The 24,233-nt window shown below is 39.0% G+C and overlaps 1 protein-coding gene across 4 annotated transcripts in view; it reads right to left on the bottom strand.

The window, feature by feature from the left end:
* Window positions 1-413: 413 nt before the first annotated feature.
* GRIK1 (glutamate ionotropic receptor kainate type subunit 1) overlaps window positions 414-24,233 on the bottom strand; it is a 489,681-nt gene continuing 465,861 nt past the window's right edge. For 2 of the 4 annotated variants that reach the window (XM_056109201.1, XM_056109202.1), the window contains 3 exons: window positions 22,541-22,791; window positions 1,282-1,368; window positions 414-868 (listed from right to left, as the gene is read on the bottom strand). In XM_056109201.1, the coding sequence (XP_055965176.1) occupies window positions 713-868; window positions 1,282-1,368; window positions 22,541-22,791 (494 nt within the window). In that variant the 3' untranslated portion in view covers window positions 414-712. The remainder of the gene's footprint in view (window positions 869-1,281; window positions 1,369-22,540; window positions 22,792-24,233) is intronic. The other 2 variants (XM_056109204.1, XM_056109205.1) reach the window with 1 other exon arrangement.

Below are 24,233 nucleotides of genomic sequence, written 5' to 3'. Positions count from 1 at the left end.
CAACAATGCTCCCCCCATATTAGAACATGAAGATGAATGGTTTCATCTTACTATAATAACTTTTGAACTGGGTAGATAATTCAATGGACTGAGCTCACGCTTTTCATTTGAGAGCTTGAGGTTCAGTTCCGAGTACCACATGATCTCCCCAGCAATACCAGTAGTGACCCCTGAACACCGAGTTGGGAGTAGCCCCCACTCACCAAAGGCTATGGCTGACTAAACAAACCAGAACAAAATAAACCCACACACCTACTTACATTAAGTTAAAAGTTTTTTAAAAATTCAGATGAAAATAATTGTTTATCTAAACAGGTGAGAGGTTTCATTTTGTTCGGAACACTTGCACAATAAGCATTGTGAGTGTGAGCACGTAATGGAGCACAAACGCACACTCAAACTTATTATGAAAAGAAAACCCTGTTTTTTATTATTTAAGAAAGCACACACAGCAATTTATTGGGGGGAAAAGTGAAAAGGCAAAATAAGTGAGCATACAAATTCATTTCCGACGAACTGGTGCCACTTGGCAAGTTATAGTTGTTTTTATGAGCTTTGAACCTTTTGTATTTCTTCTATCTGTATACATAAGCAGCTTTATGTATAGAGACATATGGAAACACATTGCACACCCATCAGAAATCCTTTTCCCCAAATTCTGGAGGAGGTGTATGCTTTTTCTTCCTCGAAGCTTCTGACCATTTTTCTTGGCTCATGCCACTGTCTCTTTTCTCTGAGTTCGTCTCTGATGACAAGTAAGGATACTTGTAAAGGAAGATTTCCCCTTAGTTCTTGATTTTTTCTTTAACTTTTTCTGATTTTTGAGTGAGATTCCCAGTTCTTCCATGATGGCATTGAAAGAGAGACACTAGAGAACATGAAATAATAGGGCATCAGTTTTAACCGAATTATTTTCATCACCCAGCGGTCTGTCTCTTGCTTAGGATTTCATGAACACAAGGTATTAGTCTAAGGCAATTCTGATACAAGGCAGCTTATCCTTCAGTTCCCACACCTCCTCCTCCACCCACCAGCCACCCACCCTTCATTTCCCCCCTGTTGGTGATTCTGAGGCAGTGATTTAGGGGATACTCACAAACGCAGCAGTACAAAACTACCCAGTTAAAGAAAACTCATGGCCCTCAAAATAGATAACTTACCTTTGCAGAGACACCAAAATAGAGTTAAGTTAGGTCATTTCCCCCATTGAGATGATCCAAACATTGATAGGTTTATCAAGGCATACGAACACTTCAGTAATGCTATAGAAAATGAACAAACCTTCTCTACACCAAGGCTTTGTTTTTTTCTCCCATGAAACCTTACTTTGTTCCTAAAATAAAATCTAATTCTTGATGAATTTCCTTTCTGATAAAAAAAAAGAAAAAAAAACAATTTTAAATTGTATATTTTCTCAAAAACAAAACCAAAAACAAACCACACACATACAGAGATCTGGCAGCAGCAGTGATACAGCTGTGGTGGAAATGAAAATAACATGGTACTGAACTGCACAGAAAAGATGAAGGTGTAATACAAAAATAAAATGGAATTATGATTATAAAATGATATACATATGCAGATGGCATATATATTCATGTATAGATCTATTATAACTTCACTATGACTATTCATTCACATGCACAATATATACATGGCATAATAAAGCATCATTTTCTGTCATTTCTTGCAGCCAAGATAAGATCTCTGGATAATAAATCTCTGCTGATTGAGAATAAATTGTCCATAAAGAAGCATAGTTTTTGATGCGATTACTCTTAAAACACTTCCTCAAAAAACCAAAGCCTTTGGTAAAGTGTATGGAGGTTCAAGCATTACTTTTTACTATCAAGTCACAAGTATGATTGAAAATCAAATGACAACATGCCACCAGTTGATTTATCTAGGTTGTAAATGCCTGAAAGGAAGAAATGAATTTGTTTGTGTGCAAAGTACAAAATGTTTGGTGTGATCTCAGGGTCAAAGTGCATTATAATGTCATATGCATCTTTGAAAATATGTATTTATTATATTATGTCCCCCACAGAGTTGATATCATTTACAACAATATGCTCCTATTTTTTCCTGCTGATTTGAAAACCAGATATATACATTTAGATCTTAGGTGTGAATTATTGGTGTACGAGATGTACAAATCTAAACAAACTAGTTGTTCCAGTGCAATTTTTCTGTCTTATGCATAAAAAGCGTTTCAGATTTAAATTTCATTTCTAGTTCTCCATGCTATTGAAAACTAAAATTTCTCTTCATGCATGTTAATTTCCTTTCAGTGAGTTGAGAAGGCTGTCATGCCACACAATGAGGAAAATGGAAGTGTTTTATGAATTCTACTTCAAAAAATATCACAGCAAGTAAGAAATGAAATATAATGATTTTGCAGCATTAAGTGATGTGAAGTGTATGTGTTACTACTAATATCAAATAAATGTTTTAGTCACATTGTGGTGAATAGTATTATATTGGGGGTTTGGCAACCTTTCCTCATAAATTTATTTCTATGGAAGAAAGATTTTTGCGTAGGACATTCCTAGGAAATTTAGGAAAATCATTAAAATGAAGAGGGAAAGAAAGAAAGTCATTACACATAAAACTCATGACAAAATAGGGAGGGAGTTATTATGCTCTTTATAGAGATAGTAAACAATATTGAACATAGTAAGTAATTTTTGCATGAAATATAGGTCATGGAAGGAAAAGCTTTGCATTTAGAACTCAACCCACCTGAGTACTCAAACTTCAAATCTATTCACTTAAAATCGCTGATACTTGGATTAATTTTTTATTGTTCACCTGCACAGCAAAGCCTGGCAAGCTCCCCGTGACATACTCAGTATGCCAACCACAGTAACAACAAGTTTCACAACAGAGACGTTACTGGGCCTGCTCAAGCAAATCAATGAACAACGGGAGGACAGTGCTACAGTGCTACAGTTGTTATTATTATTATTATTATTATTATTATTATTATTATTATTATTATTTAACCACACCTGGCTGTGCTCAGTGTTTAATCCTGGTTCTTCACTTAGGAGTCACTCCTGGAAGTGATCTAAAGACCATATTGGGTGCCAGGGATTGAACTCATGTGGGCCAAGAGAAGGACAGTGATCTACTCACTATACTATTACTCTGTTTTTAATTAAAATGACTATAAACATTGTTTATTATTATTATTTTTACTCCTTTCCCATCATATATGTTAAGAAATTCCACTTTTTTTGCTTAACTCTCAAACATTTGATCTTAGACATTTCACTTTAGTTTCCATTGGAACAACCAAAGTCAGTCTCTGTATGTGACTCATGACTCATACAGATTCAACAATGGTTGAGGGGATGAAGGGTGCAGAGAGATAATACAGTGGTTAGGGTGCTTGCCTTGTCCTCTGTTTGACTGGGTTCCATCTCCAGCACCCCATATGGTTCTTCAAGTCCTGTCAGGAGTGACCCCGAGCAGAGAGCCAGGAGCAAACTGTGAGTACAGCTAAGTATGGCTCCCCAAACAAACAAAATAAAAGGACAGACAGGAGGAACTTATAATCCTCCCTCCCTATTTTGAGAAGGACAATTGTAGATCTTAACTTGATCATACGTTTCAATTCAGTTTTTCATTGAAAATATAATTTTCCTCTATATTTTATAGTGCTTAAAAAGAAAAGCGCTCTATTTTTTCCCCTATTAACCCCAAGTGTTTATTCTTGCAACCAGGATGAAAAAGAATATAAATATAGTCTTATCAGTGTCCAGGATTCTCTGTCTTTGATCACAAACTATGATTTTTTTTTTTGATTCTCACTTTGTCTCCAACTGTCAAAAAGGAAACGGCAAGATATTGGGGCTGACCTTTCTGCTTCTGAGTTTTTGCCATAGCCACAAGGAAAGATGACCTTTAAAGCACCCACCAGCCATGAGCGCAGGTAAAGCCATACATTCTCGAATCCACAGGAAATGAAACTGTGAAGGTCATCTCGGTAGAGTCGTGAGGGAGGGGCTGATATTCATCAATCAACTCAACTTTGACAATCTCAAGATGAAAGATGTCTATGTAATATAGAACGATTGAACTTCTTAATTAGTTTCAAAATTTAGTAGCATTTCAAAGCTTGTGTTTCTGTGCTGTTTTCACAAACATACTCATGAGGTCAAAGAAAAATTATGTATAAGCATGACGTGTCATTCCTAAACTTTAGTAATGATGTCTAGCTACCTTGCAGGGGAGTTGGGTGTAGGACACAACAATATCTTTCCGGGTATAAGAGCCTGAAAATTCCCCTACGGACTTGAACCCTAGATCCACCAGATGTCAATGGAGCTTGTATTTATATTTCATTTAGAGTAATTTGTTTTGTTTGTTTGGGAGGCTAAAAGGCTTACTCCAGGCTCTGTGCCCAGGTAGCACTTCTGGCTGGGCCCAGGGCACCACATGTGTTTCCAGGGATTGAACCCGGGTCCGCTGCATCCAAGGCAAGTGCCCTACCAGCTGAAGTATCATCCGGGATTCCTAATATTTTAATAGAATAAAAACATGATAATTAATTATCATAGTGAGATTGCCTCTGGTGTCATAATGCTGGAATTTAAATTGAGTTTGTTGTAGTTGTTTGTTTTTTAAATCACACCAAGTGGTGTGCAAGGCCTTGTGCAAGAACTCTTGGTGTGCAATAACTCCTTGCTCTGCTCTCAGTCTTCACTCCTGGTCGGCTCAGGGGGACCAGAAAAGGTACTGAAAATCAAGCCTAGGTTGGCAGTTTGCAAGGTCAGTGACCTATCCTCTGTACAATCTCTCCCACCCTCAGAGTTTAATTGTTACTTAACTGCTATATTGCTATTTATTATCTCCCCCTCCCCCACCCTGTTCTTTCTTTTTTTTTTTTTTTTTTTTGCTTCCCAAATAGTGCTCAGGAGTCTTCAAAAGCCTCTCCTGGCAATTCTCATCCTGCTGATGCCATGCAAGTGTTGTAGGCAAGTAGACAGGGAAGGACTATGGCAATGGAATTCCTAGATAGTAACAAAGTCAATAGGGCCAAGGCTGCAAACACAGGAACCAAGACCTGGTAAGACCCTTACTTGGTGCCAGCAGCAGACCCCGGGAAGGCTGGAAACCCCTCTCAGAGAGAAACTCCAGCAGGAACAAAAGGCCAGGGAAGATTTTTTTTTTTTTTTTTTTTTTTTTTTGCTTTTTGGGTCACACCCAGCAATGCACAGGGGTTACTCTTAGCTCTGCACTTAGGAATTACTCCTGGTGGTGCTAGGGGGACCGTATGGGATGCTGGGAATTGAACCTGGATCAGCCACATGCAAGGAAAGTGCCCTACCTGTTGTGCTATCGCTCCAACACTGTAGGGAAGAAATTTTAAGAAAGGCCACAGACCACTCCCAACTCTACTCTCTTGGAAACCTACCTAGCAACAAACTTTTACCTAAGTAGAATTCCCATGTGGGGGTAGGTTGGAGAAACCTTATAAAGGCCACCTTGAACAAAGGAAGGGCGCACATATGCTGCCTGAGTCCATTAGTGGCTTGTGTCCACATGGCCAAGCAAATGTGTTGCCTGCATCTCCCTTCTTGAGATATGTAATTTTATGCTTCCATATCTAATGCTGGGATGTGATTAGGGGCTCTCTCTTCTCTTGGAGAAACCAGTGTTCTCTCTTGAACACCTTGATTTTTCTTACTTTCTCTCCCTCTTTCCCTTTCCTAAGAACCACCAAATAAAATCTGTTTTTACTTCCACTGCTCATCTACTCCTGAAATTCTTTTCTGCAAGGCAAGTCAAAGAACCTGTAAACCCTGGGTAAGGCCTAAGACTCACTTTCCAGACTTTATCAGTCCTAACCTTTCCAACTGGTTCCCTGTGACAGAGGCATATTGGGAGAAAGTGCTCATCTCCCTCCTCTCTGCCTCTCAGATGCCAACTGTGGGGGCCACTGGCTTTATAAGGACACAATGACACACTGCTGCTGGGGGAAGGCATGGAGTTGTGAGCACACCAGACCTGGCTGCACTATGTTGGGGTACTTTGTGATGCCAGGGATCCTGCAAGGACAGCCTACACACCAAGAAGGAGCGTTAAATCCTGTATTATCTTTTCGGCCTCTCTTTTCTCTTTGAATCAGTTTCCTTCTATGGAAAATAGGAATAAAACTCTTTCTTCTTAAAGCTATAGTGATGAACATTGAGCCCATATCTGTGAAGCTCTGGAGTACAGATTCTGAAACATGGGAGGTACTCTGTTTCTTTAAGATGAAATTCTCTCCATCATTGAAAATAGGTCTAGGGTCTTTGTTGATAAATATATGTTTTGATGGAGGGAAGGGACAGGAAAAAAATTTGATGCTTTAATTTTAACCATTAGGTACCCTTTTGTGCACCAATTTCTTTGAATTATTTATTTTAATTATTATGTATTTTAACTCACATAGGTTCTATGTGTTTAAAATGTAAAATTTTCAATATATATTGTTACCTGTTTTACCTAATTCTAATATATTTAGTGTCTGTAACAGCTGGTGTCTTCCCAGTGAAAAATAGGTGTTCAGCTAAGTTTAGATCCTTCAAACTTTATAAACAACTCGTGTCCATACTTATGAAGTCATTAATAAGAAATCCCTCTGATACAGTTGCTAGGAAAACTTAACTTACGCATGGATTTGCAGCAATGCCAGGATCATTTATGCTGTTCTTGTCTATCACTATCACGATCACCCCGTTGTTCATCGATTAGCTCGAATGGGCCCTGTCACGTGCTAGTGTAGCCTGATGACATATTGGGAGTTCCTTCAGGGTCAGGGAAATGAGGACCACTCATTGTTCCTGTTTTTGACATATTGAGTATGCCACGGGTAGCTTGTCAGGTTCTGCCATGTGGGTGGGATACTCTCAGTAGCTTGCCCGGCTGTCCGAGAGGGATGGAAGCTTTTGGGGCAGCCGCTGATCATCTTTACAGGTGTTCCTAGTCAGGCATATAGGCGGGTATGATACTTTCAGTAGCCTGCCAGGTTCTCTGAGAGTGAGAACTAGAGAATAAGAGGTGGCACTTCTGGGAGCTTTGTTTTAGAGCCTCTGGATCCTGGCCATTGATGGGGTTACATGGCAGTTGGTGGGTGTAACTGTCTAGCTACTGGAAGGTGGGGGAGCTGGGTGGAGGAGGCCCAGTCCTGAACCGAGTAGGTTTGGAGATCTCAGCCCCTGGTTCTGCACACCTGGGTTCCTCTGCCGGTTCCTCGTCCAAGCATGTGGAGAGTGGTCTCAGCATGGCTTTGGCTGGGTCCCGGAGGTCTTCAGCTGTCAGGGCTTGCTCAGGGTGGAGAGGGAAGCTCAATCCGCCCTCTTCCAAGGGGCCCCGGTGAGGACAGCTAGGCATGGGGGCAGGAGACTGCCTTGTTCTCTTCCAGGAGCTTGGTTTTATATGTTCTTGACACTATTCAAAAAGCAATTGTGTGTGTGTGTGTGTGTGTGTGTGTGTGTGTGTGTGATGTTATATAACAATAAGAGAAGTTAATCTCTTATACAGAGTAGCTGCCCGGCAAGCTACCGAGAGTATTTGATATGCCAGACACAGTAACAACAAAGTCTCCAATGGAGACGTTACTGGGCCCGCTCGAGCAAATCGACGATCAACGGGAGGGCCTTTACCTTTTACAGAGTAGCTGCAAATCAACTAGAATAGTAGCATTCCTCTAAAACAAATAGGGCTTACTTGTTTCTATCTTTGCTTCCTTATTTTGCAACTCATTCCTCTTCTTCCCTTCTTAATGTGTGTGTGTGTGTATGTGTGTGTGTGTGTGTGTGTGTGTGTGTGTGTGTATGACTGGGCTCATAAGCTTGCCACACACAAACACACACACACACACATTCCTTCCCTTCTCCCACCTTTATTTTCTTAACCTTCGCCTTCAGTTTATTCTCTGATTGGCAGCTGGGTAGCATTTCCCTTGGATTGACTGCACATACTTGATTTCTTTGTACTCTGGTGAGAACGAGTATAGCTATCCTTTTCCTGACCCCTTATCTTATATTGTATACAATAACCAGGCGGTTTTGAGGGAGGAGCTAATCAAGTTCTTTCTGTTTGGTAGCTAAAATAAACTACCTAAGAAAAATAGTCCAGGGGTGAAAAACAAAAGAATTTTTAAACTGTATAGAATTCTCCTAGAATTCAATCTGAGTTTGCAATAATGAAAAGAACCAGAATTTCTGTCTAGGACTGCCTTCCCTACTGCTGGCAAATTTAGCATCAGACCGTGAATATCAGTCTGATTTCTCAGTGTATAGATAATACGTATGCATTCAAGACTTGTATTCATTGGTATATCTAAAACAAGTTCATTAGATGCTTGTCTTTATGGGTTTATTTATTTTTCCATTGTTATTTTCTAGCCTGTGCTAGTTTATTCAAGAATACAATGCAAAATTTACATTTCTTTCATTCCTTTTATCTCCCAAGTTGTGCTCAGGGGGTCAGGAGAAGGTCTCAGAAGCACTCAACCCACTAGGCCTGAGGGTTCAATGCTTGGGACTGAGAATGCAGAGCTGCTTGCTTCCCCCAATCGCCTTCTCCTCCCCCCTCCCAGAGAGAGGGTACCACCTGGGCCAGCCTACTAGTAATTAGAGGGCCACTATGGCTACCTGGTGGTTCCAGGGATATAAATGTGCAGTGCAAGAGATCATCCCTTTGCCTGTACCTGTAAGCCCTGTGCTGGCTCCCTTGTCCTAGGTTTCTTTCTTCATTTTATGACTTTCCTTATTTAAACACACATGAATGCTTTATGACATTGTCTAAGAAATTTATACATTACATATGAGAGAGAATTTAGTGGGAGAAAATACAGTAAACACTATCTTTTCTTTCTTTCTTTCTTTCTTTCTTTATTATTATTATTTTTTTTTTGTTTTTTGAGCCACACCAAGTGATGCTCAGGGTTACTCCTGGCTCTGCACTCAGGAATTACTCCTGGTGGTGCTTGGGGGACCATATGGGATGCCAGGGATTAGTGTTACTCCTCTCTATGTACTCAGAAATTACTCCTGGTGGTGCTCAGGGGTTGATATGGGATGCCAGGGATTGAACCTGGGTCAATTTCGTACAAGGAAAATGCCCTACCTTCTATACTATCATTCTGGCCGTATAGGTATCTTTTAGAAAAAAATCTTTGCTTAAAACTGCTCTAACATGAAGGCAGGCTATGATCTGAATGGGTTTTGTGAAGACCATTTTTAGCAAATATGTAATATAAATGAAGATATTGAGAAATAGAGGGATTATTATTACTGTTATGTTATTTTTCTTGATGTGGTAAATGTAACTAATGTATTTCTGTGATAGTAGTGTCTTGATGAGTTGCTTTTTTTTAACAAGTAGGCCCAAGGATTTAAAAAAAACTCTCTTCATTATTTTTCATTTTATTTTTGGGGTGTCATGGGGTTGGGCTCAGGGATCACATCTGGCTGTATTTAGGGAACCAGGGTTAAACTGGGAGGTCAGTTTGCATGCATGGTAGGTGCCTTGACTCTGTACTACCTCTCTGGCTCTCATTTAGAAAAATCAATATTTTATTAAAACATTCCTAAGCCTATTGTAGAACGGCATGCTATATGCACATATGTGTATGCACATATAAAAGAGTTTTAAGAATTTGTTTATTCAGCAAGAAATTTTTACCTGAAACAGCTGCTCAGACCCATACTCCCAAACTCTTAGAATATAGAAATGTATAAATTTATTTTCTTCTAGCATTAGGAATAATTCCATGAAAAAAACTACCAAAAGTGAGGTTACTATTGCACCAATGTAACATTTTAATACAAATCCCTATGCCTTTTCCAATTCTTCTGAATTTAAACCCTTTTCCCTACTTTTAAAGTTGTAGCAAGAACCTTTGATATGCACTGCCCCAGGATTAGGGATGATAAGGAAAGAGAAATAGAGTCAAATTTGCAGCTTAGAGCTCTTAAATAGCCTTTTATGGATCTACAGAAGCCCTGGCCTTCTTTGAAGCTATTAATTACCACAGCCAGGTGTTTGAAAGGAAAAAGAAGTCTCTTTGAATGGAAAAGTTTGCCTCAGAGCCTTCAGGATCCAACAAATAGGATTGGGGATGGGTATGAAGAGAATTGTTGTGAATTGACTTTCAAAGAGTTCAGCATGCTGAGGAGAAAGCTTGGATACTGAGGAATACCTATACCTCAATTGGCCTTTGTGGATTCCAATGCCCCGGGGATGAAACAAGGTAGACAGCTTGATTGAAGCCCAGAAAGTAGAGAATAGGTACCCTTTCTTTCACCTAGACTTTTCCAGGAAGGTCCCTCAAGAAGACTAACAGCTGACCATATCGAGATGGAGTCTTCCAGGGCCTTTGTGGGGCATTCAAGAGCAAGTAAGCCTTTTCTTGGCCCCAGAAAGGGCAGGAAGAGGGTTTCAGAGTAGGCAAAGGAGACTGGGACGTGACTCACTTTAGCATCATGCCAAGAAAGCAAAGAACTGCTTTTATGTGTGGGGAGAAGTTTCTAGTAGGCAACCAGAGCTAAGCAGTTCTTCTGACTTCAATGCCTGGCAATCAGAGTATCCACAGGGCCACTTTCCTTCTCCTACTCACTGTGTGTGGTCACTGTCAGCCCCTCTTACAAGCTCAGAGCTCCCAGAACCACTCTAGGCATTCTTCTTAGATGTCCATGAACGGGTCTATAATGAGAATTGAGATTGATTGTAGGATAACACTGTTTTGTCCTTCCTGCATAGCGTCGGGTAGTTTAGGTTTATGGCAGAGCCTGGCAAGCTACCCGTGTTGTATTCGATATGCCAAACACAGTAACAACAACGTCTCCAATGGAGACGTTACTGGGCCCGCTCGAGCAAATAGATGAACAACGGGAGGACAGTTACAGTGACAGTGACAGTGGGTTGCTCCTATCATAGTGCTCCCATTCTTCTGTGTTTATTTGTAACTTTCTTTGTGCTCTGTTGACTTGTAATTTCTGTTTTTGTCTTCTTCCTAAGTCCTTTGCATAGTTTATTCAGAGCAATGTCCTTTTTGTATGGACACAAGAAAACATGCTTTCTGACTGACTCTCAGTGATATTTTCCTCCTGGGCATCTGTTCTCTCACCTAAGCCTCAGCTGCCCCAAAGCAGGGTCGAGACGAGGGACTGGATGGAACCAGGGCAAGTTGTAAGCTATGTGCTACCCTGGCATCGAGATGGGCATGGCCAAAGTGCCATAATGCTTAACTCTAAGTTAAGAGCTTGGGCATGAAGAAATGCTGTCATGATCCAAATAGTAATAACTAGATTTGGACCCTGCTAGGGTTAGGAAAGAGTAATCTGGCCTGAGCGCTATAGTCTGAGTCTGTGGCAAGATGGTCCCAGGAGAGCTGCCCTACAAGCCTCAATGGTATCTCTTGCTGTGTCCATACAAAAATAACTAGTATTGAGATGTTGATAGAGTTATTGGACTAGGGAAAAGAGGAAAACACCTTAAGGGGTATTTTGCCCTTGGGCAGTCAGGAAGGACTCTGGAATACCTCTCGAGTGGTGTTCCCTTTGAACCTGGTGACCCTAAGGAAGGGCTTTCTTGATTTTGCTACCTTACTGGGTGCAGTGTCTGCCCAGAGTGCAGGCAAGTTGGAGGCAAGAGAGCTGGAGAGAGGAGAGAGCAAGGCTGCAAGATGGACAGCAGAGAGGCTAGCAAGGGGGACATAGAGAGAAGAATGCAGAAGAAAAATACAGGACCAAGCACATGGAGAGAGAGAGCCCAGGCTGCAAGATGGCGTGCAGAGATGAGAGGGAGAGACAGAAGGAGATGGGAATGAGAAGCAGTGTGAGACTGATGTAGGCAGGTAGACAGGGAGGGTCCCCTCCCAAGGCAACGACAAAAGCCAGCCCTGCAGAAAATAGCAAAACGGGAACTAAGGCTTGATAAGACCCTCACCTGGCTCCAGCAACAGACCCAAAGAAGCTCCTCTGGGAACAAAAGGCCAAGAAAGGAATTTCAAAGAAGACCATCACCACTCCCATCCTCCCTGGTAACCTCCTTAGCAACGGGACATTTACCTGGGAAGAAGCCCCACGTGGGGGCAGGTTGGAGGAACCCTATGAAGGCCACCTTGAACAAAGGAATGGCGACAATAGGCTGCCTGAGCCCATGTGCTGCTTGCGCCCATGTGGCTGAGCACATGTGGTTCTGGAGCACGTGTGTCGCCCGCATCTCCCCTCTTGAGATGTATACTTTCATGCTTTCGTGTCTAACTTTACTCTCTCACTCCCTCTCCCTCCCTCCATACCTAAAAATCCTCCAAATAAAATCTATTTACTTCACTGCTTGTCTACTCCTGAAATTCCTTTCTGCGAGGTGAGACAAGAACCCAGCAACCCTGGGTCCCGAGTGGCAGAGGCGAGTGGGGAGAAAGTGACAGTCTTTCTCCTCCCCGCTTCACATAAGTCACCCGTGGGGCCCACCGACATCAAGACTAGAATGTGAGGCTCAGAGAGACTGGGGCAGGCACATGGGGAGAATGGAATAAACGGCATCTGATCAATCAACCGGCTTGGCCCTCGTCTCCTCCGCCATCTGCCTCACGGCCTGGGCTGTCCTGGCTGGGTGAACAGCCCAGGCCCACCCCGAAATGCAGGCTATGAGGGCAAGAGCTGTCTGGGCCCCCCTGGCTGCCCTCAAAGATTTTACAGTTGATGTCCCGGGGATTAGCCTTCTCTCACCTAAAGAGGAGTGCCTGATCCTTTTAGCAACTCAGAGCTTGAGTTAGGGCCATAAAACTAAAGTTCACAAAAAAATTCTTGTCTGTCTCTCCTGCACAGAATAATTCTGCCTCGAGGTATATCTATCCTGACAGAAGATGTTAGCTGTGCACAGTACATGTGTCCACCATATGTAAAATCTTTAAGGTATCAACCTATATATCTTATATATCTAATGAGTAATATTTTTTGCAAGCTATAAACTCAGGTGTGCCCCCCTCCCACAACCTATGTGGTTCCTTTTAAAAGAATAACAGAACTCACTTTAGCTAAGAGGTTACACTCTGCTATTAGATCTCTTCAACATAAGGTTATTAATTCACTTTTGTTTTAAAATGCTTTTAAGGGAGTAGGATGATATTGGCTCAACTACTGTAGCCGTTTCCCACCGTCCTCTTCCTCCTCTCTTCCTTTATTCTGAGTGCCTGAGGGTTATGGAGGGCCTGGACATTGCTAAGAAAGGAAGAGGCTACTACCTATGCTTCTGGGCAGTGTTCACCACTTGTCTTTATGTCTACCTGGCTTCCAGGTCAGAGATACACTTTGCTACTTTTCTACTTCTGCCTCCAACTTACACAACTGCTAGGAGTACTACCAGTCCTTTCACAAACTCATTCTTGGGAAAGGCTGTGAAATTTTTGAATGTTTCATCTGAGATACTCCAGGAATGAGCACTATAAAGTTGTTCATAGACTAACTCCTGGATACTGGTATACTTGACTCAAGAGACTTGCTTATAAATTTCACAATTTTTCTGGGATGTTCTAGTTAACACAATAATGACATTTTCTATTTAGGAGTTCCCCTGAACTTATCAGTTTTCTTTCTTTCTTTCTTTCTTTCTTTCTTTCTTTCTTTCTTTCTTTCTTTCTTTCTTTCTTTCTCTCTCTCTTTCTTTCTCTTTCTTTCTTTCTCTCTCTTTCTTTCTTTCTTTCTTTCTTTCTTTCTTTCTTTCTTTCTTTCTTTCTTTCTTTCTTTCTTTCTTTCTTCCAAGACGGGATGAAGCTAAGGGACACACATTAGGCCTCCATCCAGAAATACTGACATCATCTCAAGTTCAATGCTTCCTTCCAATTCTTTTTTTTTAATTTTTTGGTGGCCAAAAATATGTTAGGGATAGAAAATATTTAGAGTGTATAATTGCATAGATTTTCCCCAAGTTTGGAATTTTGTGTTTCAGTTCTTGCTAATTACAAATATATATATATATATATATATATATATGTGTGTGTGTGTGTGTGTGTGTGTGTGTGTGTGTGTGTATACTGTCACTGTCACTGTCCTTCCATTGTTCATCAATTTGCTCGAGCGGGCCCAGTAACATTGTGAGACTTGTTACTGTGTTTGGCATATCAAATACGTCACGGGTAGCTTGCCAGGCTTTGCCATGTGGGTGAGATACATATACATATATATTATATATGTATATATTAACTAAAATAGTTTATTAATAAAACCTGTGGATCTTCAGCTGGAGAAGCATAATTTTCATGACTTTTTGTTTATGCTACAAATTTGTATAGTCTATTTAAAAATGCAAAGTTATGAATTTGTCTTATTCCTACCTTGGAGAAAATTGTAAGTAAACCTCGATGCTTGATCAAACTAGAGAAAAAGTGGGAAGCAAAGGCAATAGAACATAAAAACAATGGGAAAAAATGTCCCTTTCCTTTGTTTCTCCTTTTCACTTAGCAAAATCACTTCAGTTCTGTAACAGTTTTCACTTTGCTTCGAGTCAGTCCCACTGAATATCTCTTTCTAGAATTATGATGGAGTATGTGATCAGATCCTAGCTTCCAGTAATCTCTGGGTAGATGCTTTTAACCTATTGTACAGACTACTCAAAACAAAGAATAATTCTGTCTGTGACTTCCTTATATTTGCAGTGATTTTTATGATTGAGTGGGTAGTTTTTTCATTCTTTAATACCAGGATAGTGGATTTTCCCTATACTCAGAGCAGGCTATTACACATTCAGTTAATGGTGAAGCAAGATAACTATACAACACTATAAAATTCTATATATTTATGTATATGTAAGCTTGATTTTATACTGCTTCTTTATTGATATTTTCTTTCCACTATCCTAATGGCTTTAAGCGATATCCTGGTGACAGGCCAACACCTCAATTTGCAGAAGAGACTGAGGTTGAGGAAAGCACAGAATTTTCCCCCCAAACAGCAGGGAAAGACTTGAATTCTTGATTTGTAATCCCAAAGTCATCTTCTCATTGGAACACAGACATCTTTCACTGTTTGTTTGGTTTTTAAGATAGTGACAACTTGTATATTGGAGGTTATTTCTAAATGGATGTTAATTACTTCCTGGCCTCTCTGTTAATTGATCGATGTAAAGATTTCCAGGCAGGAGAAAGCTTCTTTGTAGAATTACAGAAATAACCTGATTAGAGAGACTTCTTCAAATCATTTTCTAAACCAGTTGATCAGACTCCAGAAGAAAACAATTTGGAGATACTTGAAAGCATCTTATGAAGTACCAAACGACTCAAAGAGAAGATAAATACTAAATTGGGATGGGTTATTAATAGACACTAGTTTCTTAGTTTGTATGGTTGATAAAGACTTAGCGATCTTGTCAATGTTATTATTAAATTCTTTTTTTGTAAATTTTGTTCTGCTCAAGTAGAGTTAAAAGCTGGGAGAGTGGGGTGATCCCGGTGATTCTCAGTCCTGTCGTTTAATGTTAGGGCCCAAGGACTCTGATATTCAGACACTCTGGAGGTGAGGATAACTTGAACCCAGTTGCCCCAACAGCGCTAGGTGTGGCTCAGGCTTGGGAACTAGGTAGTGCCAGTGATTGAATGGGGAATGTGGCTTGTCTGCATGCAAGGCAAGTAAGTACCTTAACATGTGTACTATCTCTCCATCTCCAGGTCAGTATTTTTATTTGAAATAAAGAAAGTCTGAATTAACTCTGAATACTCGAGTGGAAATATAAGGTAAATTAGGCAGAAAGAAAATTCTGATCAATTTTTAAAAGTGATTGATGTAGTGAGCTAAGTAATATAATCACATTACTTAAATTCTATTCATTATTTTCTGTGTCTGTCTGGATGTGAATGTCAAAAAATGGAAATTTGTTTTTCTGCAATTTGGTCTTTGAGCCCTATTTCGGCAGGTAACTTCCAGGTTCAACGGTGCCAAACCACATAGCACATTCATAATGTTAATTTTCTTGAACAAGGAGTCCTTATCTTTGTAAAAATAGAATTCTTAAAAAATGTAAAAAAAACTCATTTTCCACAGTATCAATCTCTATGGAAGAGTTTTTGAAAGAAAAAAATAATGATTTTAATATGTGTGTGCATCTGGACATAAAATTCCTTAACTACTAGAAGTATAATGAGATGGTTCCTAAAGGCTCGTTAAACTGCAGCGGAAGGCAGAAAATTTTTATTGTCAGTAAGAGTTAATTAATAATGCCATTTGGCACTGTTAGATGTGCAGAAAATATTCCAAGAACTAAGAATGCTTTGCTTTCTTTTCTGATTTTCGAGGTTATTCAGCTATATTTAACTTGCTAACATTGAAATAGACTTCACAGTATAAGGGTCAGATTGGAAGCAAATTGAAATTCATTGTGTTGCGATTTTGCCACAGATAGCTCATATAGAATATTATATAATGCACGTCAAATGCATTAAGGTATTTGGGGAAAAAATTTCCTTGGATAGGTTTATAGTCATGTGATCTAGCTAATTTTCTCAGGCCATGATCATGATCTACTATTCATTCCTTATGTAGTTCCAATTTTGCTGGAAAAAGCTCTAAATCTATTCCATTTAAAATTTTAGTCTACAGTGAAATAAGCTGTATTTCCCCCCTATTTTAGTAGTCTATAGATGGGCTTGTCAGACAACACATTACACAGGATTAGGTGCTGCCTGGCTGTCGATGCACTTGTTCAATCTTTCCATGCCTCCCTGTTCTCTTCTTAACTTTAAGCAGCATTTCTCAAAGCACAACCCAGAGATAACTTGCCAGTGTTAATGAAAATTCACGTTTGCCACCTAATTTGAAGACAAACTGCTGCACTCAAGTGGGTTTTAATGAAAATTTATGTTTTTCCAACTACCTTTAAGTAAAACAGCTGTATGTAGGAGTATTGGGGAAAGAAACCTCGAATAAAAACCACTGTTCAAAACAAACAAACAAAACAAAACCCAAAACTCTTGTCCTGAAGATTGTTTTAAGAAACACTCGTGTGCACTGCTGTATATGGAAGCACACTGTATTTGAATCAATTTTGATGAAAAGTAATATGCACAAATAGTTTTAAGCATTCACTGTCTAATTTTTAAAAAATACAAATAAAGACAAACACTAACTTCTGCTCTTTATTCACTGGGGAGGAAATTCTAGAGGGAGGAGTGGCTTCAATCTATAATTTAGAGTGTTTTCCTAGACAATCTTAGGCATACTGAAATACTATAACTACTTATGTAAAAAATAGAGTTTACATGTTTTACCTTAATGTAGCAATAGCACAGCAGTAGGGCATTTGCCTTGCGCACAGCCAGCCCGGCCGAGCCGGGTTCGATTCCTCCGCCCCTCTCAGAGAGCCTGGCAAGCTACTGAAGAGGATCTCGCCCGCATGGCAAAGCCTGGCAAGCTACCTATGATGTATTCAATATGCCAAACACAGTAACAAGTCTCAAAATGGAGACGTTATGGGCCTGCTTGAGCAAATTGATCAACAACGGGAGGGCAGTACAGTACAGTACAGTGCCTTAATATACAAACATTTGGGAAAGTAGAGGTTGGCCACACTTGGTGGTGCTCCTGAACTTACTCTTGGCTCTGTACTCAGGCTCAGGGGACCATATTGGGTGCTGGGGATTGAATCTGGATGAGTCATCTGCAAAATTAGTACCTTATCTATTGTACTATCTCTCTGGCCTTGTAAAAAGTTTGCTTTTAGCAAATTTGATAGCAAGGATGTGTGAAACTATATCTAATAGGATAGCAAGGGCTAGAGGTTTGAGTCTACAAGGAAGAGGCAGAGAGTATAAGGAACTCAGGTATCTGAAATGAATGAAGGTTGTATGGCATACCATACAACCAGGCATGACATTTGTCAATAGAATGCAATGATGCATCTATCTTAATGATGTGAAAAGTTTTTTTATTGATCCTCCATGGAAAAGGTCTTTGAATTGAATGTTGAATGTTAAGTAGCTCTCTATATGTTGCTTGGAATTAGTGGTCGAACTTCTTACATCAGTCAATAAACAATGATTTATTAAGTGATGCACATCAGATTATGCTAGCTTACTCCTGCATATCCGAATCAACTGAGCCCCTTAATAATTATTATTACTTTGGCCCTATTCCAAAATAAGCTAGAATTTCATGCATTGCCATTTTTTTAAATGTTTGTATGAGGAAAAGAGGTCTTAAATGTAGTTTGAGTGTCTGAATCAGAAAACCTGCTTCCCAAGCCAGACTCTGTTTTAATATGTCCAATTTTTTCTTATCCCCCTCCTTTTTGGGGCGGGGGGGGAGCTCATAAGCAGGGTTGCTCAGGATTTTACCTGGCTCTGTGCTCAGGGATCACTCTGGGTGGGGCTCAGGGACCATATGTGACACTGAGGATCAAATGTGGGTTGGCTGCATGCCAAACAAATGTCCTACCCATTATTCTATCTCCCTGGTCCTTGTCCAATGTTTTCTTACTGTCCATCTGCCCATGTGAGTAAGAACAATACTTACTATATATATAAGGAACTGAGATCTATTAGTCAATATCTATTAATAGGAGTTTTATAAGACATTTTATTTTTATGCCATTATATTATTTCATTTAATTCTCAGCAAATCTGAGAATTAAAGTCTAAAACTGAATTAATGTCAAAATTTAAATTCTAAAGTCTAGACTAGAATTAAAGTCTAAAATCTGAGAATGAAAGTCTACAACTCCAGATAGACAACTCTAATATCAAATTTACTGCTTAGTTCAACTGAAAAAATAGCTGAAAGCATCAACTCTAATGCTATACATGAAAACATTTTGAAAGTATGTAAAATTTAGAATTAGGCAGTATACAGTGTACAACAATACACCAAAATTAATTTTCAGAAGGAACCACATCTTTACTCAAAAACTCAGAACTATGTATTTAAAACCTAGTTTATATGTAAGTCCAGTATTATTATTGTACGTTCCCTGCATCTAAATTTATCACTCCTGAACTGTTTTGGTAGCATTTTTGTCATATTAGTCTTTGAGAATATAAATTTATGTAATTTGTAGTTTCTGCATATGAAATTCTGTATATGGAATATACAGTGATTATGAAACTAAAAATAGTGTGACATTTATTCCAGCACTTGGTCCTATTCCTTATGAAAATGTGAACTCTGATCATGGGCAAACATGATGCTGCATTCACTTTACAAACAGTAAATCCTTGTGTGGGACTTTACAAACAGTAAATGCACTGTTGCCTTGCATGAGTAAAGAAAGTAACAATAGTATATTATTGTAGCCTTTAAAAAATTAAAAATACTAAAAATCTGTTAGCGCTATTTACAGGTACTTTCTTTAAAACAGCACTTATTTAAAGTAGAGAGCAATACTGAGAAATACTCAGGGTAAGAATCAACTGTTCTGAACATGTTATCCAAAATGTATAGTCAATTGAAGGGATGTATGCTTCAAAAATTAGAACCCTGTTAGCGCTAAGCAAAGTGAAGGCCAAAATGCAACATGATTGCACAGCTGGCTTATTTCTACTTCTGAGAAATATATTTTTGGGGATCACTTTATCTGTCAAGGTAATCCCATTAAGGAGAATCAAAACCAACCAATCCCATATCGAGGGAAGATGAAAGACATGTTCAATTCTCCTCCTCACTCTAGGAAGAAACAAGCCCAGGAGGAAAGTAGACATTCTCTGTCACAACAAATTAAATATGCACTTGGCTTTCTGTGTCACTTAGCTGAGTTAGAGTGGGAATTATTTACAGCAGGTTGAATGCAGGTGGGCAATAAATCTTGAGAGATCTGAAACTAATGTGTATGGAAATTCTCCCCACTATTTATTTTCTCCTCTTTGCCCTTCTCTTCAATACATTTGGAATGAATTGAAAATGGCAAAGAATCCAGAGAAATGAGTATGAAACCAGCAGCGCTCAAAAAAGATTGCTACAAGTACAACCGCTTCATCCTGGGCGAGTGGGAAGGAAATGAAATAATATCATCGTGCAAAGATGTTCATCAATGCAGAGTGAAGTCGAGTGAGTGGAAAATGGAAGATGCTATGCATTTATTTGGAGCATAGGACTTTGCTTGGAGCTTGCAAGAAATAATATATAGCTTGAAAAAAAACCTTTCAGTTCTTTAGAAAGTGGTAATACTATCTATCAGAACCCACAGGAGACTGTTAGGCTGTGCAAATATGTGCAATTTGAGAGCTTTAGGTTAATGGCTTTCCAGCCAGGGATCCTCTTGATTGTGTTGTGCTTTCCTGAGTGATGTTCTATTTAGCTCACTCTCTTTTGTGACATTAGAAGAGACTCACAGTTAATTTTTCCTTTTTTTGGGGGGGGGGCACGGTCTTTCTGAACTTTTAAAACCCAAGGCAACCTTTGAGTTTCTGTGTTTATAATACATCTTACGAAATAGAATCAACTTGCATGAAAAATTAACATTGTCATTATTATAATAAAAAGATAAGAGTTACTGGTAGCTAGCAAGAATATAATGGGCAGAATATATGCAAAAAGAGGGAAAAAAGATTCACACCGATGCAAAGAATTCCACAAAATTAGCCCTTTTTTCATGCTTTACACAGCTAAGTCTGCATCTACTTTTTCATAAGGAGTTGCCTTTTGCTTTGGTTTTGGTTTTGGTTTTTGAGCCACACCTAGAGATGCTCAGGTGTTACTTGTGGTTCTGCACTCAGGAATTACTCCTGGCGGTGCTCGGGGGATCATATGGGATGCCAGGAATCGAACCCAGGTCAGCCATGTGCAAGGCAAATGCCCTACCCGCTGTGCTATCACTCCAGCCCCATGATACTTATTTTTAATGCGTGAAGATAAAGCCAAGACAATCATTCTCTCGGTGTCGAAGCAGGTTCCTGTAGGCACACCTATCTTGATGTCTGTACCAACACATGATGTCTGTGTCTACACACATTGCACATTCATTTCCAGTGCATCATATTCAATTTCTGAAACAGTTGATTTTTGCTATAGTGAAAGTGTAAAGAATTCTGTCTGTGCTTGATAGGTACAGATAACATTGATGTATCACAAACATTTTATACTGAATGCACTTTTAAAAAATGGATCACACAATATGTACTGAGGACTGTGTCCGAATCCCTCTTTCTCTCAAATTAATTTGCCACATCCTAAATTCATAAAGTGGTTCCAGAAGTGGAGTTGGGCTCATAAGTTTGCTTACACTATAGTCCATAAAAGAAACAAAAATGCTTGCATGCAAAAATGGTGAGAAAACATATAGAAAAATGAATAAATCGGAAGCAAAAATGAGTGTCTAAACAAAAATTCATATCAAATGAAGCTGAAAATTATGAGGAGCGCAAAAAGCATAACAAATATAAGCATTCAGTTTTCAAATTAGTTGCATAAAACAAGACACATCAAGAGCAAATTGAAAGTTAAAACAAAGCAGATCAATGAAGTGTCCCTCTTAGTAAAAATGTTTTCTCTAACAAGGTCCAGGGAAGGAGTGCTAGGTGTTCTCAAAATTGCACTCTGGTTTGGGGAAATTTTTATGATGAAACCAGAATAAAATCAAACATGACTGGTTTAGGGATTTTACAAAAGTGCTTCTACTTCAGGAAAGTGTATCTACTGAGAGATTATTAATCAAAACTGGTCACACAATTTGTAGCACTAGTGCAAAATTAAAATGTGGAAGCCTTTGTTCAAAAGCTATTACAATTTTTATAACAGTGACTGCCAAGCTTTAAGCTAGCATTATTCACAGTTCATAGTTTCAAAATTGTAGCAGCATTTTAAAACCGAGGTGACACCTGACTGTATTACAATGGTACTGAGTTCTGTGTGCTATTTATTCTAATATGCTTGTGAAGAAATCATAATCACAATCATCTTTGAATAGTGTAAAATCCTGTTGTGATTTCATTCAAAACTAAGTTAAATGGCTGACTGTTCAATCCTAGGCCTCAGTATAATTTGGGAAAAAATCTAATATATTTTAGTATAATTTTGCATTGTTTATTACTTTCGAGGCCAAAAATCCTGGTGAATTGTCTTTTAATAAATCAGACATTAATGCAAGTGCTCAGTTTCAAATTACTATACTTATATCTTTATATACATCTCTTTGCTTTAGAACCTGTGCTCAGCATTTATATTTAAGGAATGACTAACATTTCTTTCACAATCTCTTTTTATATCTTTTCTGATTTGGGGTTTATTTTTCCATGGTCTGTCTAGAGTTTCTGTCTTAAGAACAAATAACTGTTTGAGAAAGCACCTGAGTTTGGAATTTCTGCACCGTCATTCCAAATAGCATTAATTGGATTTAGTGTATAAGGCACTTCCTTCTTCTCATTAATAAATGATGGCGCTATTGTGCCAGAAGCACCTGGCTGGGATTCAAGAGCTCTTTGCTCTAACTCAAAAATGGCTCTTCTGGGCATCTAATTCAATAGACTGTTACAAAAACAGGCAAGCATCCTTAACCTCCCCAAACTTAAGACAGATAACACAAAAGAAAAATTACCCAGTCCTAGAAAGAGATGACTCACCTGGTCGGTATCATTATTCTTTCGTGATTTGTATATAAATTCACCAATGGCTACAAAAACAGAAAGGACCAGTCCAGCAGCTAGAACAATGAAGATGCCACCAATATTTTCGACTCCCAGAGCACTGGCCTCTTTGCTATCTTCCTCGGGGCAGCCATTCCCTCGCCACCACTTCTCTTTCATCATATGAAGTTTTCCTTCTTCTTGTAATTGAAGAATAGCAATAGTTATTTTATCCCGGTAAGGAGAACCTGCAGGTATGATCATTTGGATATTGGTCACCAAAAAGTAGAAGAAGGTGTCAGGAAGGAATACTATCTTACACCTGATGGCTGTTGGCATTCCCAATATAAAAATTGACTGATAAAGAGCACAAAAGTCAAATTCTAAAACTTGAAGGCTCTAATTAACTGGGTAGGGTAATTGCTGACATGTTGAGATGAACTCTTGCACATTGGGTGTTCTCTTTAAACAAGAGAAACCAAGCTAGGAATTTTGACACACCTCTGCTTCCAGTGAGTTATTCATGAATCTTTTCCCCATGTTTGAAGATTCCATGGGTTCTATTTTAGTTTATCTTGGCTTTTTGTTATTTAATATTGTGACAGTCTTGGTCAAAAATATTATTTCTTTTATTTTCTTCCTATGGGAGTGGCTAAATAGTTCTTTAACTTCTTTGCAATACAGTGTGGTTGTGTGACTTTTTCCTAGCCCTTGGAAGCTTACATGATGTAGAATTATGTTCACTCTTATCCATAAATCATTTCACAGTGATCCTCTAGTCTCTCTCACCCTTTCCCCAATAACTGACAGGAAGGCAGGACTTCAGATCAGTAGTAGTGACTGGGTCCTAGAATGACTGCATGAAGGAGAATTTCTCTTTACATACATGTTGGCCCATAGTAAGGTCATACATAAAATATTGTATGTAGTACAGTGTAACACATAAAATATTGCATATGTTGTTTATAGTAATTAGTCAATACTACCTCACATACCTATTCTATGAATAACAGGCCTTGGATAATTCAAAATTCAGTTTCTTAAAAAAATTATAAGAGCTAGATTGATATAATTTCTATTCCATCTTCTAGTAAAGTCTTTAATGTGCTAATTTTATTAGAGCTAAACAGCCACTATTTGCTTAAAGCCTTACCTTGCCCAATGATAGATACTTATGTGAATCATTGCAAAGGAAGAAATGAAAGATAGTAAGAATTTAACTTAATTTCTCTTTGGACAATGATCAATATTTGTTAGTATTTATTATATTCAGAAGGCTATGACTGTGTAAACTTTAGAGATATTTTTAGTGGACATGAAAGAATAAAAAAAATAAGAAATGAAAAAAATCATGCACTTTAGAACCAGAAATGATTTTAGGAATTAAAATTTTAGTCCTCTTATTTAACATTTGGAAGTATGTAGGAAGCCATAGTCACTGTCACTCTCCTACCGTTGTTCACCAATTTGCTCGAGCAGGCCCAGTAACATTGTGAGAGACTTGTTGTTACTGTGTTTGGCATATCAAATACGTCATGAGTAGCTTGCCAGGCTTTGCTGTGAGGGTGAGATATTCTCGGTAGCTTGCTGGGCTCTCCGAGAGGGGTGGAGGAATCAAACTCAGGTCAGCTGCGTATAAGGCAAATGCCCTACCCACTGTGCTATCACTCCAACCCAGGAAGCCAAAGTA

The sequence above is a fragment of the Sorex fumeus genome, unplaced genomic scaffold (assembly GCF_029834395.1).
Source record: "Sorex fumeus unplaced genomic scaffold, SorFum_2.1 ptg000265l, whole genome shotgun sequence".
Taxonomy (NCBI): domain Eukaryota; kingdom Metazoa; phylum Chordata; class Mammalia; order Eulipotyphla; family Soricidae; genus Sorex; species Sorex fumeus.
Note: the sequence above shows the minus strand (reverse complement) of the source record. Positions and strands in the feature narration are given on the sequence as shown.